Raw genomic sequence first — 17,740 nt, forward strand, 5'->3', positions numbered from 1 at the left:
ACACACACACACACACACACACACACACACAAACGGAGACTGCTGTCTCCACACAGCTATCCGATAAATTATTATATTATTATAAAACACGCATTTAAAAAGGGGGCTCACTGTCAATAACAATGCGGGACAACGTCTCAATTTGCGGGACGTGTGAAAAGTAATGGAAATGCTTGACTGTCCCGCACAAAGTGGGACATCTGGTCACCCTACCCGTGTGGGGCCGTTTTAAACCTGTCTACAGTCTGAGGGTGGGAGGCAAAAACCATGGCCACCACATATTCAAAACTGTCTTCTACCAGCTGACGGACAGCAAGCCAATGGGGATGCTCTACCAGCTGACGGACAGCAAGCCAATGGGGATGCTCGGAAAAAGTCAACAGAACTGTACAGGCCATCCTTCAAAGTTATCACTAGGTACTTCTCTAGAAGCTGATGAAAATGATAGCATTTGACACTGATACTACATTACGAGATGATATGTCAAACAGGATGCCTACATTGCTAGATGTCTGCTTATTCTTCCTTTGGCAGTGCTCTACTCCCTTGAGGTACACTGTTTCTCTTACGGCAGATAGATTTTTCAATTTGTTGATGTTAAAGGTGCTGTAAGCCGGAATGGTTCTTTTAGCTAACTTCCTGTCAGTTACTGCAGTTAGCAGTCCCCTCCCTCGTCCCCACGTCACCACATTAATGCACTGCGGTCTTCAAGCAGCGAGTTATCTAGCATCATCTCAGATCCATAAGTGTGATAAAACATGATAAAAACCATCAAAACAGACATTGGGAAGGATTTTTACCTGCTCCGCCATTGTAGGCGCATAAACATTCACCCATCTGTTGCTCTGGCGTGCACCGGCAGTGAGACCATGAGTGAGACGGGTGTCTGTTTGTAGCGTTCTCTCTTCTGATTGGATAAAAATTTCGGGATCCTCCAATACGTTTATTTGCCGATTACATGCAGAGCAGCTGAATGAGAGATCGGCTTTATGAAACGCGCACATTATGTAAGTGATCACTGTATGAATAAAGAGCCATTTAACACTTATATTAACAAAAATAAACCGCTTACTTCACCTTTAAGTGCCTTTCTTATAAAAGGTAATGTGACTGCACTGGGCTCCTGACAGTCACTGCCAATCCCCAAAAACACTTTCCATCAGCAACCTGGCAACCCAGCTGGAAGGTTAAAAAGGAAGCAAGTCACTCACACGGTACAAGTGAAACTACAAGTATTGTGTCTTGGCTGCTTCTGGGTTATTCAGTACACAGCTTAAGCAATATGCTTTCATTATCTTTTCCAACGCTTCCTTTGAACATTAAACAGAATAGGAGCTCCTAGCTGCACCTGCTATACTGGTTGGTGGAGGAGGCAGATGTCTAGCCACAGACGCAATTAGTCACCACCTGATTGTTTGTGGCTGTTCCACCCAGATACCGGCTGGAGTCTCTTACAGAGCGGAAGTCCTTGCTGTGTGCACACTGACACAGGGTCAGGCTTTGAGTGCCTCTCAGGGCTTCCCTTAGTCAGGTGTGTTTGACCCTATCCCTCTGCTCATCCCATCAGCCTGTCAAGTACTTCCCCGTCCTCGGACACTCTTGCTAGCTAAGCCAAAGTCAAACTAGGCTATTAAAGAGTGGTTCTGGTTGAGGTGTGTGTGTGTGTGTGTGTGTGTGGGGGGGAGGGGGGGGGTGTAACGTGTGCTTTCTCTGGCTGGGCTCACCAGACCAAAGATCAAGTCCCTTAAGCTTTTGTGAGCCAAGAAAAGCTTAGAAGTCGTCACGTTGGTCAGAACAAATGGTCCCAGTTGCAGGCCCTGCAGCAGAGCCTGCACTCACTGGGAAGACAACAGAAGGACTGGTGAAGCAGTTTGGCTTTCTTCTCGGGAGCATCAGCACAGCCGGTAAAAAAAAAATGTGGCCCAGGCTTATTCATGTTTGACTGCTCATCCAACCCTAAAGGCTGGCAGTGGAACAACAGTACTGAGTGTATGGCCCACTGGTTAGAAAGAATGGAAATATAGAACAGTCTTCAATCTCGACAGAGATGTGGACCATTTGGAAAACATGTGACACCTAGTTAGTTCAGTGGTGTGTTTTTCCTGTATCACATGTTTCTGGTCCATCCCAAGGCCTGTAGTTGCAATTCAATAGAATACTTTGAATTAGGGTAAGTTGAGTAAGACCGTAATTCTGACCATACATCTTATCAAGCCTCTATGCGACCCCTCTCACGCAACATACCACACATAAAAACAGACATCCGTGAAAAACCCACACTAATCCAAAGTTGATGGCAGAAGAGGTGTAACTATCTTCACATACCAGTGAGCCAAAACAAATCCCAAGAGGGCAAGCCTCACTGATGCTCCTCACATACCACCCAAGAACAACAGCCCCCCCGACTCTAATGGGCCTTTTTAATATTCCACCGGCACACACTAAAAGGTGTGTAACCTACACTGTTTACCCAACTCTGCTCATAAAGAATTGAGCGGAAAAGCTAATATTGCTTCCACCGCCTAGGCCAGGGGTGACAAACATATTCTATTGTCCACAATAATCACACAACACCTGTATAAAAATAAACCAGTTGTTAGGGGGCGCCCTTAGCTCAGTTGGTAGGGCGTCCCCCCCCATGGGCCTCGGCCAGCAGCGGACCCGGGTTCGATTCCCGCCCGCGGTCTGCATGTCACTCCCCTCTCTGCCCCATTACAACTCTGTCTCTACACTATCAATAAAGCATAAAAATGCCCAAAAAAATAACTTAAAAATAAAATAAAAAATAAACCAGTTGTTAATGAAAGTGAAAAGCATTTCATTTTAATTCCTTTGGCCTCTTTGTGGTTAAATGTGTTGTGCTAATATAGATCCCTTGTGATCCGTGATTATGTAGGCTACAAATGCAGGCTGAATGATAAAGCATAGTACTTTTGTATGTGTATCATAAGCCTGGATTTTATAAACCATTTCAAATTGAATAGCTCATGGCAGAGGAGGAGGGTGTATGATAAGTTTGTGTGGATTTATTGTAGCAAGTAAAAGCCGGTTGCATTGATTTAACATAATCAATTCAACCGGTCAAACAATTCACCTGAGACGGGGGAATTTATTATCAATGTTTTAAAAGGAAAAAAGGACAAATAGGCAGAAGGCTTTGAGATCAAAGCGGTGAACCTGCTACGTGCATACCCAGCCTTTACTGTTAAACCTTACTATGGCAGTGTAGTTTAGTAGTGCCACGTGGAAGGTAAATAGGGCTGTTAGGACGTACATGATCAAAGCGTCAGAGTCACCATGTTATCTGGTCCCGCCGCACAGTGTGAGAATCTGGAATGTGGATCTCTCTCTCTCTCTCTCTCTCTCTCTCTCTCTCTCTCGGTCCCTTTTATCCCAGTCCTGTGCTCTTTGCTGTCAAGATGAGTCTATACGTCTCCAAAGGTTATCAGGTAGCCATGCAAGGCAAATCGTCTTGCCAACAGACGGCAGATAACCAGGGTTGATAAGTGTAAAAAAATAAAAGGTTTTTAAAAAGATAACCCCAGTCAGGCTGGAACATAAGCTGCCTCCAATTTACAAGACTTCTGCTGGGATGGAACCAAAGCTGCCGCTGCTGCCTGTCACACTCGGGCGAACAGCTATGCCTGATACATATAGCTTACAGTACAGTGAGGCATGTGCTTAAAAGGGAATTGGATTAACGGCAGGCAAAAAAAGGAGGATTATAACCGATTTTGACTTTAAGAGTGCTTCTAAAAGGAAAAGATGGATTACCATTTCAATTTATTTTCTAACCTCTTTCTTTGCTAATGGATAGTGGAATTAGCCTTGTACTGGTCAACTACAAGGCAAGAACATCACGTTCACTATCCTCAGCTGAAAATCAAGCCGAGAGTTGGGGGAGAAAACGGTGTCAGTATCTGTGTTTTGGTGTGGGACAGGACGGCCTGATCCTAGCACACACTGCTCCACTCTCTCAACTCTCTCCCTGAGTCTGCACCAACAGGCAGGGTAGAGCCAGGAAGAGGGGGAGGCAGAGGATGCTGTGCTCAAGTTATGACGGGAATAACAATCATTTAAAAAAACACAGTGGTTAAAACTTAAGCTGTCAGATGAGTGGGTCAATCACCTTTGTAGTATCCTTTTTGATTATAAATTATTTATGCATGAAGTTCCATTTCACTTGATTCAATGCATTAACCATAAATTGGTACTAAAGCAAGTCAGAACTGATCCCCTCGCTCTGTCATCCATTTCTATTAGTCAAATGTGATGAGCAGATGAGTATGACTATGGTCCACCATAAATGGCCACACTACCAAGTGGCTGGCTGCAAGAATGTGGAGGGAGTCACACAAAAAAAAACAGCCTTCATACTGTGTTGTAGGAACAAACAACTTGTTCTGAAACGCACTGTATCTGTGTGGGTGGAACAGAGGAAAAAATGCAGCCCCGCATGGGTGCCGCAATCTGCCGAGGCCGATCAAGCCGACCGTCCAGCCTTCGTGTGGCATCGCGTATGAGAGCACCGAGATGACACATCAACTCTGGTCTATATTTAACTCCACTGGACGCTTCTCCTTCCAATGTTCCCATCCTTTGAGAAGAGGCTGCCAGGGAGAGGAGCGCGAGAAAAAAACAGGCCGAGGTGATATGTAATTACACTGAATGGATACAGCCTCCCCCCCCAGCCTTTCACTGTACAGACACACCGTCACAAGATAATGAAATGGAAGGCAAGCTTTTCTTTTCTCTTCCATTTTCCATAAATCCTGGAAGTCTAGCCATTCTTATTTACGGTGTCTGAGAAACCCCTTTACAGCTCGACTCTTGGAGCCTGCAAAGTCACGGAGCATAAACAGCGGGCAGGGCACCCTATGTGGGTGGTGAACTCCATCTGATAAGGGCTTCTAAGAAACCAGTGTTTGGCTTCTCTTAAGAAAAGCGTGCGGTAAACCACCACCAGCCAAAGTCCCTCCAATACCCCACATTTCTCCCACTGGAGATACTATCCTGAATGCACTCATTATAGAACTATGTTCCAGCTGGAAAGCAGTAGGATGTACTACTACACATACCGATCAAAAAACATTGTTTGTGTCACAACAAGCGCTGAACTTTTGACTGTGCCCTGCCTGCATGGACTCTTGCCTTGCCCGTGTAACTCAAAACCCCTTAGCCTGGAAAGCAAACTTTTACATAACTATTAAAAGGGGGTTAAGGGTGTTCGCACGAGAGGGGGAAACAAGGGAGATGAAAAGAGGGAAGGGAATGTCCTGAACTGAGCACACTTAACTTTTGGCTTTAAGGACCTGTTGCTTACTTGAAGAAAAGGCTCCATTAAGAGTGGAACATGATGGACTTGTTCACATGGCAGGGTGTGCGTGTGCTTGCAGGCTGTGCCCTGTGATTTAAGGGGGAAATTTTTTTGAAAAAGCGAATGCCGACTCACCTATTCTTCTCCAGCTCATTATGTGTGGACCTGCAAAGACAGAAAACAAAAGGATGTCAAATGAAGAGCCAAAGTAGACAGTATGCATGCTTACGGAGCAAAGCACATACCTCCTGAAAAGGCAATGCATTATGTTCACGGAAATAATATTAAAGCAATAATAAAGTAAATAACTAATATGAGATAGACAAACAGGGGCCGAGAGAAGCACAGTGAATAATAACCCTGGCGAAAAAATGTATTTATAATTGTATTAATTAGTCCCAAAAGAGACCAACTCCAGGCCCTGTGCACTGGAGCCTTTACATCAACAAACATCATGGTGACAGCCGGGCATTTACTGTGGCATCACACAGCAGCCTCTCCCTCAATAATGTACAGCAAAGCTGGGAGGATATGTGTGTGTGTGTGTGTGTGTGTGTGTGTGACACTGCATCAGCCACTTATACTCACTAAAGCATTTGCACACACACACACACACACACACACACACACACACACACACACACACACACACACACACACACACACACACACACACACACACACACACACACACACACACACACACACACACACACACACACGCACACGCACACGCACACGCAGCAGTCAGTGTTCAGTCCTCTGTTAATAATGTAAAGTGAATCAGCTGGTTCTTGAGAGTCTCTTTGTGTGGCAACATACTGAAGGGAGACAAGCCCTCCTCCCTAGGCATAAATGGCCAAGTTCCCGTCCACCCAAACTGCACTCACACACACACTGCTTGCCTGAGAAGGGGGGGGGGGAGCTGATGATGGACACTCAACCCTCAACCTCTCCTGAGTCATGTACACAACAGCACTTCTCTCAATTGTAGCGTATCAATACTGCAATATGCTCTCCTCGTCTGTTTCCTCTTTCTTTCAATAACTGAGCTCAGCTCACAAAACCAGCAATCTCTTTCATTAAGACGGAAGAAGGAAATATGGAAAAGTTGGAGATCAAAATGTGTGGAGGAAGAAGGTAGAGAGGGAGGGGGTTAAGAACAGAGGGCCTCACCACTGTCCAAGGCTGACATGTTCTTTCCCCCCAAGTTGAATTATTTACACCAATTAAAAGAACCATATGTTCCTATTTGAATCCATTACTGTTCATGTAGTTGGGTCAACTGTGGCAGTGCATTTGATTTAACATGACAAGGTTCTATGGACAGGTTTGAGTATTTGATATCACAGCGTAGCATGTAAGCTGGCCTGGGCAATTTCCTCCAAACCTGAGAGAGAGCCTTAAGTGCTCACACGTGCATGGTCTTGACAGGCTTCAACTTACATATTCTACAACCCTGTGCTAGTCATGCATGGCTGTGTGTGCTCTCTGCATCAGCCGACTAGTCACACAGAAATCAAAAATACACAAAACTGATAAATGTAAAACCAGCTTGATTTCTTCTGTTCCTCCACGTACTGCCCTTATACAGTAGATGGCATCTTGTAAAAAAAAAAAAAGACAAAATTGTTGTAGGGAAAAGGTGTTCAATGCAGGCTTTTATGTACGCAATAACTACGTAATGGCGCAGTGCCCAACCGTGCTGCTTAGAAACCCTCATCCCCGATCTGTAATCCTTTCCCAAACTCTGAGCATTTCACCACAATCGGGTTCGCTGTATAGTGTGTAAATATGACAGTTTGGCTGACTATCACTCTTTTAAAGGTGCACTATGTAACTGTCACTGTGTCAGAGAAGTAAACAGTGTCTAAGGTACATTCTCATACATTAATAAACACACTTTCCTCACAGGAAAATTGGATCCTTGGAGCACTCAGAAAGCTTCCTTAAAAGTTACTGTTTCACTGTGGTTGTTTAAAGCAGCAGGACCCATAGTTTTTGTTTAAAAAAATTATTCTAGTCTTACATTTAGTTCCAGGTTCCTCAAAATAATTTGTTTGACTTATGATAGTGTAATTATTCAATATTGAGAATATATGTTTTGTAAACTAACTGCAGGCTCCGCTAATTTTTTAACAAAATCCCCCTCCCCTAAACTGCATAGATACTAGTGCACCTTAAATATAATTGAAAGATGTATTTTGGGGGACTATTACAACTGTGCCCACATCAGATGATGTAGGAAGTGTTTTGCACAAGGATAGCTTCATCTTGAAATGGACTGCAGGAAACCAAAGATCAGAGTGTTATTAAAGATTAGGGCCCGACCTATATTGATTTTGGAGTGCCAATGTCGATCCCGATTATTTTCAGAGAAAAATTACGATTACGATTAAATCGGCCGATTAAAAAAAAAAAAATCCCCAAAATATATATTGAAAAAATTAACTTTTTTGAACCCTTAAAAATATATATACCTTTTACTGTTGAAAATATGTACAGGAACTTTTTCTTTATTGCAATACGCATTGTCTAAAAAAAATAAAGTGTAACAAATATGTCTAAATTCAGACATTATGCATTTTATCTTACTGCACCCAACCCTCTGGAACTCCCTCCCCCCAAACATCAGCATCTCACACTCAATAAACTTATTCAAAAGTCAACTCAAAACTCACCTCTTTAAGGAAGCATAATGACACCTGACTCCACTTCAAACCTTATTTAATTTTTTTCTGTATTTTGTTTTCTTTTTCTACATGTATGATTCTCTATGATGTAAAGTGTCTTTGAATGACCTCCAAAAAAGCACCATATAAATTCTATCAATTATTTTTATTATTACCTGTCAAGTGATGACCAATGCCTCTATTGGTTGCAGGGGGAACTGTCAAGTGTAAATTAATGTAATGTATTACAACACACCTGCTGCTGCTGTAAATAGGCTATAGCATTAATGCTATTCATTTAGGCTACCTCCAGGGCAGCAATACATTTCACACATGATTGCTTAAAAAAAATAAAAAAAACGGACGATGCCGATAATTCCGAAATATGCAATAATCGGCCGGCCGATAAATCGGTCGGGCCCTATTAAAGATAGCAATGATGGGAGGTAAAAACCCTTAAAGTTTGAAATGCTGGAGATAATAGGCCCAATGGAAAAGAAATGTATTTATTTTCCCATGGCAAAATAACTTAAGAATAGTAAGTCCATTTAAGGGCAATGCTGATGTCACTTCCACATCTATTACTATGAAAATGAAAAGGGCCCTGTGGTCAGCCCTTGTTCAAGCCCCCTATCAAGGAACAAACAGACACACACAATAGATTTTAGAATGGCCTCTCATTCAGAGAGATTGATCTAAGTCAGCTTGCTTTAATCATCACAAGGCCCTTTCCCCTGTCTCCTGAATCAGATATCTGCCTGTCTGCAGCTCAACAACAATGCAATGCATATACTAAACCGGCTCGACGCAGGCACAGTTCCTTCTGCAGGCTTTGCAAATGTGTGTTAATGTATACGCACACACAGAGTGGGTCAAGGAGATAAAGCACCACAGCTATAAATGGTAGGCAGGCGAGGACAGTCAGATAAGTCCATCACTTTAAGCCTTAACACGCCACGGCGAAGGTATACAGCTGGAGCGGGCTAGGGCCAGCAAACTGTGTCAGGGACTGTTACAGTTATTCTAATAATAATCTGGATTTCCATACTCAGTTTAACATGCCTGTCTGCCCTCTTCAGTGGACACTGTAAAACGTGCAATGACATTGCGTGGTGGTGTTGAAAGTGGCTCACAGCTGTAATTAACAAGGTGTCTAATGTGTGCCTGCGGGCCATGAATGGAAGTGTTGAATAAAAGTAGGTCCCTAATGATGCAGATGTGTGCCTCATCAGTGACCTCACCCTGACAACATTGGGGATAGACAAAAATAATAATAATGCTGTTTTGTTTTGTTGGTTGGCAAGGGGTGTGCAATTCCAGTGGGAATTAAATAAAGTAGATCACAACGAGGCGTATAAACGGTGTTAAATGCTTAATGGTGTTACCTCACTGAGCCACTTGTGAACATGTATCTCTGTAGAGAGCAGGACAAAACAGCAATATTCTCTGTGACATTTTCTCTTTAACGGAGATCTTGGTAGCAGTGCGACCTCTCACTCCTTACGAGTTGTGAGTTGCATTAAGAGTCGAGAGGTTTCTTGAAAAGCTTGAGCTCATTTGACATTGAGGAGGACGTCGTATCGAAAACGTCATTATTCTACGTAATAACAAAAAGGTATTTCCCTATCAGGACCGACTCTTATGAAGCTTTATGAATACGGCTTCAGACCTATATCTGATCATGACTGTTGCCATGCAGAAGTAGGCAGCGCTCTTGATGAGTAATGCGCAGTTCCTGTTTGTGGCCCGCTCTTACATTAATATTAAACGGCTTAGAGAGAGAGAGAGAGAGTGAGACAGAGGGAGAGAGAATGGCTTGCTTTGGATGCATCGCTGTCAATGCACAGATTAATGTAAGCAGCCTAAACACTGAGAAAAAACACAATTCCAATGGGTCTTAACTTTGGAGACCCTTCGCTGCTTCTCCTACTAATGCAGGTTCCTATCAATGGTGAAAGCACTGTGCTTAACAACAAATAGCCTTAATCGTAGGATAATGGTGTAACACAGCATTGCATCCAGCTACACAATAGGATAAACTATTAAACATTTGTTCCATACACATATATCTTGCTGTGTGTGTATGTGTGTTGTGTGTTCTTGATGCTGCCAACATAAGCAGAGAAGACATGTGGTGTACACACATGCTTTTCTTTCTAGGACAGCGTTTATAAACCGGTAAAACAGTGAATAACTCTCTACAATAAACATCCTCAGTCCTGAAGAAGGATCCACGCTTTCACCTTTGGATGTCTGCAAACAACACTGGCCATAAATAGCAGCCTTTTCCACCTTAGGGCCAAAGACAAAACTACACACCTCTCACAAAGTGTAGAATACCTTTTAGCATGGAGACATTTTTTGCAGGACTCGCACAGATACTGAAAGAATAACTCAGTTTTAAATAAGATACAACCCTATGGGGGTTGATTTAACTAGGGCTGAGGGGTATGCACAACGTTACGAATGACATTTTTCGTTTCGACACCGTCACTTTCGCCACGATCCCTAACCCTCTGCCACTGCAGTTTGTTTGACAAACAGCTGATGAAAAAAAACCAGCAGAGCCTTTGGAGCTTCCCTCAACCCCCCAAAGCCAACTAAACAGCGCTGTGGACGGTCATATGTGTCCCTATCGAACACCGTTCTGCAACTTCGTCAAATACTATCAAACCTATTGTTTTTTTTACGAGGAAAGTGTGTTTTCCGGACCTCGAAAACGCTGACAGCTCGCGTGTTGTTTACCAAACGTTTCAATAAAGCCGTGGCAGCGGGTGTGCAATCACATGTCCCGCAACACTCACCAACACAATGCATCACATGTTAAAAGGACAGTTTATATTACAAACATCTGTCAGCAAAAGCAAATGTAGGCTATATGCGGTGTCAACATCAGTACAGCCACAAGGAAGAAGTTACCAGCGGTCCTTCTTACCTGTTGTGGTTACTGCTAAACTTCTTATTTCGGAATTTTCTTTGCCTCTGGTAGTTCGTGTCCTGGTTCGACGGAAATGTCGAAGCATATCCGTGTTCACACTCTGTTGGATAGAGAAAGAGAAATCAAATGTAGGCTAGGTTAGTTATCAGTTCAACACGAGCGAGTTAAGACACTTTTTCTCTCCTTAACTGTACACCACACATTCCCTTTAGGTTGAACATAGCCTACAGATGACACGTTTGTGATCCTGATCGAGGATATTAAAAAAAAATGTCTGACAACACATCCATAGTGTTTGCTATATTACAAATCAGTCAACAGAGCAGTCACTGTCACTTATTTTCCCAGCTTCACACACATTTGAACGCGTAATTTTTTTTTACCTCTGTCTCTCCTTTCTAGATAATCCGCAGCTTCCAATAACCGTTGGATATTGATTAGCTGAACAGCCGTCATTCTTCCCTGAGGCTGGCTGCCCGTTGACGTTAGCTACGCTCTCACAGTTTCCCCTAAGGTTAACAGCAATTACGACGAGTCTCTTTTTAAATATAAGGAAGACAGTGCATCAGCTAAATCTACACTGAAATGTACTTTTAAAAAAACTCGTCGTGTTATTATCTTGTTGAGTGTCTTCGCTGGTTTATCGGCAGCCTGTGTCGAAAGGAGAAGGAGAGAAAAAAAACTGTGTTTCCGAGCTGGCGAGCTACAGTCAATCCTTGCCAGGTTTCGCTTTTTAGAAAATGTGAAAACCAGTGTATCAAAGTACTAAAAGTTCGTAGGAAACACGGTATTCAATGTTTACAAAACGAGATATAAACAATATAAAATATCTCCGAGGGAGCCCGGAGCCAGCAAAGTGCCCGCTGCTGCCAGTTTCCTCTCCCCTCCTGTTTGTTTACCTAGCTGCACAGCTGAGAGGCGGTAACCCAGCGGAGGAGAGGCAGGTCCGCGCGCGGTGCATTTCGGGAAACAGAGTATTTCGGACCATTTTTATAAAACAGTCAAACATGCACAATTTCACCATATTATATAATTGTTCTCATAATTTAGCATACCTCTGCTGCGGTTTATCTTGTCATCGTCCATAATTAGTTTTTGATTTTAATGTAGCCTAAAGGCCATCATGTTCAGTTTATGTGGGACAGTGCTACAGTAGCCTACTGTACAAATCAGTACAAATGATCTAAAGATAATGTGGCGATTATTATTCTTACAAAGTTTATGACAACATTGCTGCTGATTTAAATGAGGAGAAAGCTTGTTGGAATATATAGGCTAATGAAATATTAATTATTACTACATCACAGTAGTAGGCTATCCTTGGCATAGGCATAGCCTAGGCTACTGTAGGCAAAGACGGACAAAGTTAACTAGGCCTACTATCTGCCATCAAATCACTAACGGATCGACCACAAGTGTTCCTGACTAAACATAAACACTCATTGTTGGTCACGTATTCCCCTCAGTCATTCCCTTCTTTCTGCATGTGAAACAGAGTCCTACATATCCCATAGTTCACCAGGGCTGTGGGCTTGTACTTGCCTGCTGAAGCCAGGCCCAGCAACACATGACGTAGCTACCGACCGGCCGTTTGATTGGCGTATGGATTTGACAGGCGTCGAGGGTTGAGCTCGACTCTGACCAACCGCAGAGGAGCTTCGCGCCATGTGGAAGCCAGTGCGACACGCCCACAAATAGCAGGAAGCAAACAATCAAGAGAAGAGAAGAGTCGAGCCGCTGCTGCAAATGTTCCCACGTTACATTCGCCTTTATTAGGTGATATCATTCAAATGACTTTTGCAACGCACGTCAGCCCACAAGCTCGGCCTTTCTGCACAAAACAGTGCTGCGCGGAAAGACGCACGCGGAAGCGATAGAAAAACAGCTCTTTTTCCAGTGTTTTCAAGAAGAACCGACCAGCTTACATCACCAATAATTGTTTTTTGAAAAAAAAATAGTTTTTAATTTTTGCATTTATTCAAAAATTAATACAATTGTAGGCCTATGTAGGTCTAACTGTAAATTGAGAGGCTATACCAACTGCAAGCATCCCTACATCGAGTTGGCCAAGTATTCAGGCTAAAACATATGCTATTATACACAATCAAAACAGCAGACCAGACATTGCTCTATTTTATGAATGTCCGATTCAGCATTCTGTGTCGTGCCCTTTGCGTTTTATCTAAAGTTAGGCCTAGAGGTTTTTTTCGATCGAGTCTGCGGGGGCACCATGACATCATCCTCAACTGAGTTTGAGGTTCTCTGCAATGTGGTCAGATTTATTACACCGGGCTGGTGGTCAGCATGCGCACCCACGCACACCATCATTATGTCATTCTGCTTTAACTGTGCTGTAATGTGCGAAAAACAAATCACAGATTCCTAGTTGCAAGACTTGTGCAGACGCAAGGCAATGCACTGTACCCAGGATGCACTATAACACAGTAAGATAGTCCATACAATAATTATGAGCATCTATGTTTATGCACCCCCTTTATAATCGCAATGAGAGCAATCACCCATATTAGTCTGGAGCAGGCACGGGCAGGACTCATGGGCAAGGCAGTGGGGCTTAGTTGAATGAACTCAGCTCTTTGTTGTCTGAGTCTGTTGACAATGAAGTCAATTGTTTTCCTGAAATTCAGAGGCAAATGAAAAAAAAAACAGGATCAAACGCAGCAGCAACAAATCAACTCACTTCCGTCCTTTCTCTCGGCGCTCTCCAGAAACCTCGCAGCCTCCAGCAAAACTTGCACGTTCGTCAGAAAAGTGTTGATCTGCTCCATGTGGGAGTCTTTGGAGTTGAAGACGTCATTGAAGGCGCAACTAGACATCTCGAAATCCTGCTGATCCAAGAGAGACGCCTCGGAATCAAAGAAGAACTCCTCACTCTTCAGACTTCTCCTTTGCGCCTCACTTTTGGCCATTTTTTGTAATGCCTCTGAAGTTAGTTTGGCGTTCTGTGTTCTGGCGACGGCACTGAGCAGCAGTAAACAGCGAGGCAGTGGATGCTGCTCTTGTCAGATGGTTCCTCTTTCTTTTTTTTCTGTTATTTTATGAATGCGGGGTGTTTAATGTGGAGCAGTGGCCAATGTCAGTAGATGGTGGTGCATGGGAAAACCAGAGCCCGGCCCCCTAGTCTGTTTGAGGAGTCTGCATGGTCCTTGTGCCCGTCTCTCACACTTTTCTGTTGTAGGCTATCTATATGGAATAAAAGTCAAACGAATTATAACGAAATGTAGTGTATGGTTATAAAATATACAATCTAAGTTTTATCAGAATAACAGAATACGCAATGGCAATAGAGTTATAGCAGAATATAGTATTATCATTATTATCATTATTATTATTATTATTATTATTATTATTATTATTATTATTATTATTATTATTATAAACGAGTCATTCTCACTGTGCTCATAAGTTGGAAAGTTAAAATGAAAAAAAATACTAAATATGATCAATTTAAATAATATAAATCCTGGATGTTTTATTGATATTGTAGGCTACTTTAGACATGGTATTTAAGGAGCCTTAAGAAGTGGAAAAACTAGAACTAACATTCTGCGGTGAAGCCACCAACACCAGTGCAGATGTAATAATGTAGATGTTATTGCAGCAGAAAAGACAGTAAGGTAGGCTATACGTTGTTGCAGTAGTACAGTAATTCTTTGACATTTTAAGGCTCATAGACATCAAGCCCGAGATTGCTTTTTCTACAAAACCCAATTCCAAGCCCAGAAGAGAGGCGTGTGAGGGGACCTGCAAAAAACGATGACACTAAAGTGAGTCTACAGATCCTTCATTATGTGACAGGAATGGTAACAGAGAGATAAGTCCTTAGCCTTGATCTTGTGCATTCTCAGACAGAGACCTTTAGCTGAGCTGTTTTTGCACTGCGGCACAGTCCGTTTTTGAACCGGAACATGTCGAGGCAGAGGCCTCTGCCACTTCAAAGAGCCAGCAGCAGCCCAGGACCGTTTGATGTTAAGTTCACAGAGACAGAAACTTTCAAGTCCAACGCACAGGGGAATCTCTGAAGGCCCCCCCCCCCTGCCCCATCTCTCCCCCCACAGTGAGGGGTATAGCTGGAGAGGAAGGAAACCCATTTGAGAGGGGAACCCTGTTTGGAGTTAGGAAGGTGCCACCAAGCTAGTGGACTTTGAGAAGGACTCGGCCACATCCTCTTTAGGATTTAAGGCCAGCTTCCACATTATTAGGTTACTGGGTTCAGCTTTGTAGGCTGTGCTTTTTTAGGTTACATTTGCCCCCTGCAATGCATAGCTGCAGGGGAACATCCCCTCAATACACAGGCAGTATAGATGCGACAGCAGAGATTAAAAGTCCAATGATAAATTGCCAGGGCTTGATCATAGTATTTTCACAGTTAAAGGTCCCAGGGGGTCACAACAAGCCAAACTGGTTGTATAAGCCACTGTTGGAGCAGTCAGCTCATGTGCTGCTGGGAGGGAGAAAAGAGGATTGAAGAAAAGCAGGACAGAGTCATGTGTCCCAGTAGGGAATACTGGTCACACTATGGAGGTAAAGACCAAAGAGAGACAATAGCTGCAAGGAATGGATGTCCTACAGACACATTGTTTGTGACCTCCCCCTCCTACACACACACACACACACACACACACAGGTCAAAGCATTCCTCTTCACGCTATCATTCCAATTACAGGAGCTCAAACATTTTTATTAAGACAAACCCATCTTCTCTGAGCCTAGGGGGCACACCACAACAAGCACCAGCTCATGTGTGTGTTGAAGGAGGGAAGGCAGCTAAACGGGGCTAAAGAAATGCTAATGTAACCCTAATGGAAATGAAATGCTGTAACAAGGATCGTCCATTAACTGTAAAATGATTTCATCATCTGAGAAAAAAGAAAGGGCCCCATTTAATGAACTTTTAACCTTTTGATCATTTTGAATTGGAATTGGAATTGCCCATCACAAGTTCCCACAGCCATAAGCAGGGCCGCCTTAATGCACAGGCTTACCTGGGCTGAAGCCCCAGGGCCTAATGGCAGGTAAAAGCAGCCCTGGCCATAAGGTGATGTTTTCAAATGATTGCTTAGTCTGACTTATTGTCATAACACCCAAAAGTGTTCACGTTAAAATGATATTAAACATATAATCAGTGAATCCTCACATTGAATAAGATGAAACCAGGGAATATACTGTATGCCATTTGCTTCATGTGTCATAGGGATGGCAATGTAGGACGGGTTGATCCTACACTTAGTCCAACATCTAGGCTACAACTACTGAATTGATTGACATGCCATTTTGTGCAATCTTGTAACATCATCCATTCAAAATGGCCATTATTCCCCCAATACTTCTGGTGATGCAAAACTAAGGACATTGGGTTCAGTGCAAATTGAAAATGAAGGCGGAGGATATGGCAAGCATTTTACCTGCTAAACATCAGCATGCTTGGGATTGTGAGCACGTTGGCACGGCGACGTTAGCATTTAGCTCAAGTTATTTGCCTTATAGTTCAGCCTCTTAGAGCAGCTAGCATGGTTGTTTTCTTCATCTTTTTACTTGGTAAATACAGTCAAACAAAACATGTTTTTGCAACATGTGAAGATTAAAGTGTGTTTTTTTCAGTTGAGTATCATATTGACAGTTTAAATGAATCGCAGCACAGCTGACATTGCGGCTGACAATGATGCTGACATCAACTTAAAGACCTACTTCACTGGTGGAAATATGAAGGTGTATTGATCCTATGTAGAATAAATGTGCAAACAATTTTAGAAATCGGTTCAAGAGCGTTTTATGGTCTCACTATCTAACCTTACATTTTCCCATGCATGACATCACACATGGTAAAATGTAGGGTTAGGTTTAACAGGACAGCTGGGCCAAGGGAAGACTGAGGGAAGAAAACCTCATTCATTATATTATAATAGCGATTTTATAATTATAGAACGCCGGTTCCATATGGGTGAAGTATTCTTTTAAGCCCAGGATTTATCATCAGCAACTAGGCCTTTTGTTTTCCTAAAAATAAAAAATAATACACATTGGGGCACAGTGAACACTGTTCTAACCTCAATTCGCCTGGGAGACATTTTTAAAGTTTGTTTTGCAGTATAGCCAATCTACATCATCCCTGAGTCAACATCATCTATTCAGTCTGTGGATTGAGGATATATTGTAAGACTTCCTCCCACAAAATGAGACTCTCAAATCTTCTGAAGGTGGCAAACGTCGCTGCGGTAGACACATTGATCCAATAAAAACCCTGGGCTTTAAATGGCTCCTTCTCGCCCGTTATAACTTCCACCAGGAAAACTCACTGACATTTTCGCAAATGCCGCCGATTTACATCATTGTCTGGGGAGCACTTGGGCTGATGGTGTTCATGGGGTAATAAGAGAACGTCCACCACCAGCTCCTACGCACTTGGGGAGACAGAGAAATTGGGACTGGAGTGATATGAAGAGGTGAAAAAAAGGGTGAAAGGAATAGAGTGATAGAGAGAGAGTTTCATCCAATCATCGGAACATGCCCAGACGACCTGAGTGAAACCTTTGTCCGTAGAGATTTGAAGAGTGGCCATTCATACTGCTGACCTTTTATTTACAGCCTTGTGTTCCTGTCTGTTTAGCTTTCAAAAACACCTCAAGCACCCTTCTGCTTTCCATTCACACAGTCAGCCGTTTAGATTAGATGCTGTTTCCACAAGGTAAATGAGTAAAAGTATCAACCTGTAATTGTAAACGAATCACAGGTTAAAAAATAAATAAAAATCTAAACTCAAATAAACAAAACAAGACCACATGCTTAAAATGTGAC

General features: G+C 42.8%; 1 protein-coding gene across 2 annotated transcripts in view; it reads right to left on the reverse strand.

Annotated features, from left to right (window-relative positions):
* mxi1 (max interactor 1, dimerization protein) overlaps positions 1-13,854 on the reverse strand; it is a gene marked incomplete at its 5' end in the record, with an annotated part of 44,009 nt that extends 30,155 nt beyond the window's left edge. Inside the window, 3 exons of one of the 2 annotated variants that reach the window (XM_080030059.1) lie at positions 5,453-5,482; positions 10,925-11,027; positions 13,626-13,854. In XM_080030059.1, coding sequence (XP_079886185.1) covers positions 5,453-5,482; positions 10,925-11,027; positions 13,626-13,854 — 362 coding nt within the window. Of the gene's footprint in view, positions 1-5,452; positions 5,483-10,924; positions 11,028-11,310; positions 11,800-13,625 lie in introns of those variants that run through there. The other variant, XM_080030060.1, reaches the window with a different exon arrangement.
* Positions 13,855-17,740: the final 3,886 nt, after the last annotated feature.

This window comes from Ammodytes marinus, assembly GCF_949987685.1.
Source record: "Ammodytes marinus genome assembly, chromosome: 6".
NCBI classification, from domain to species: domain Eukaryota; kingdom Metazoa; phylum Chordata; class Actinopteri; order Uranoscopiformes; family Ammodytidae; genus Ammodytes; species Ammodytes marinus.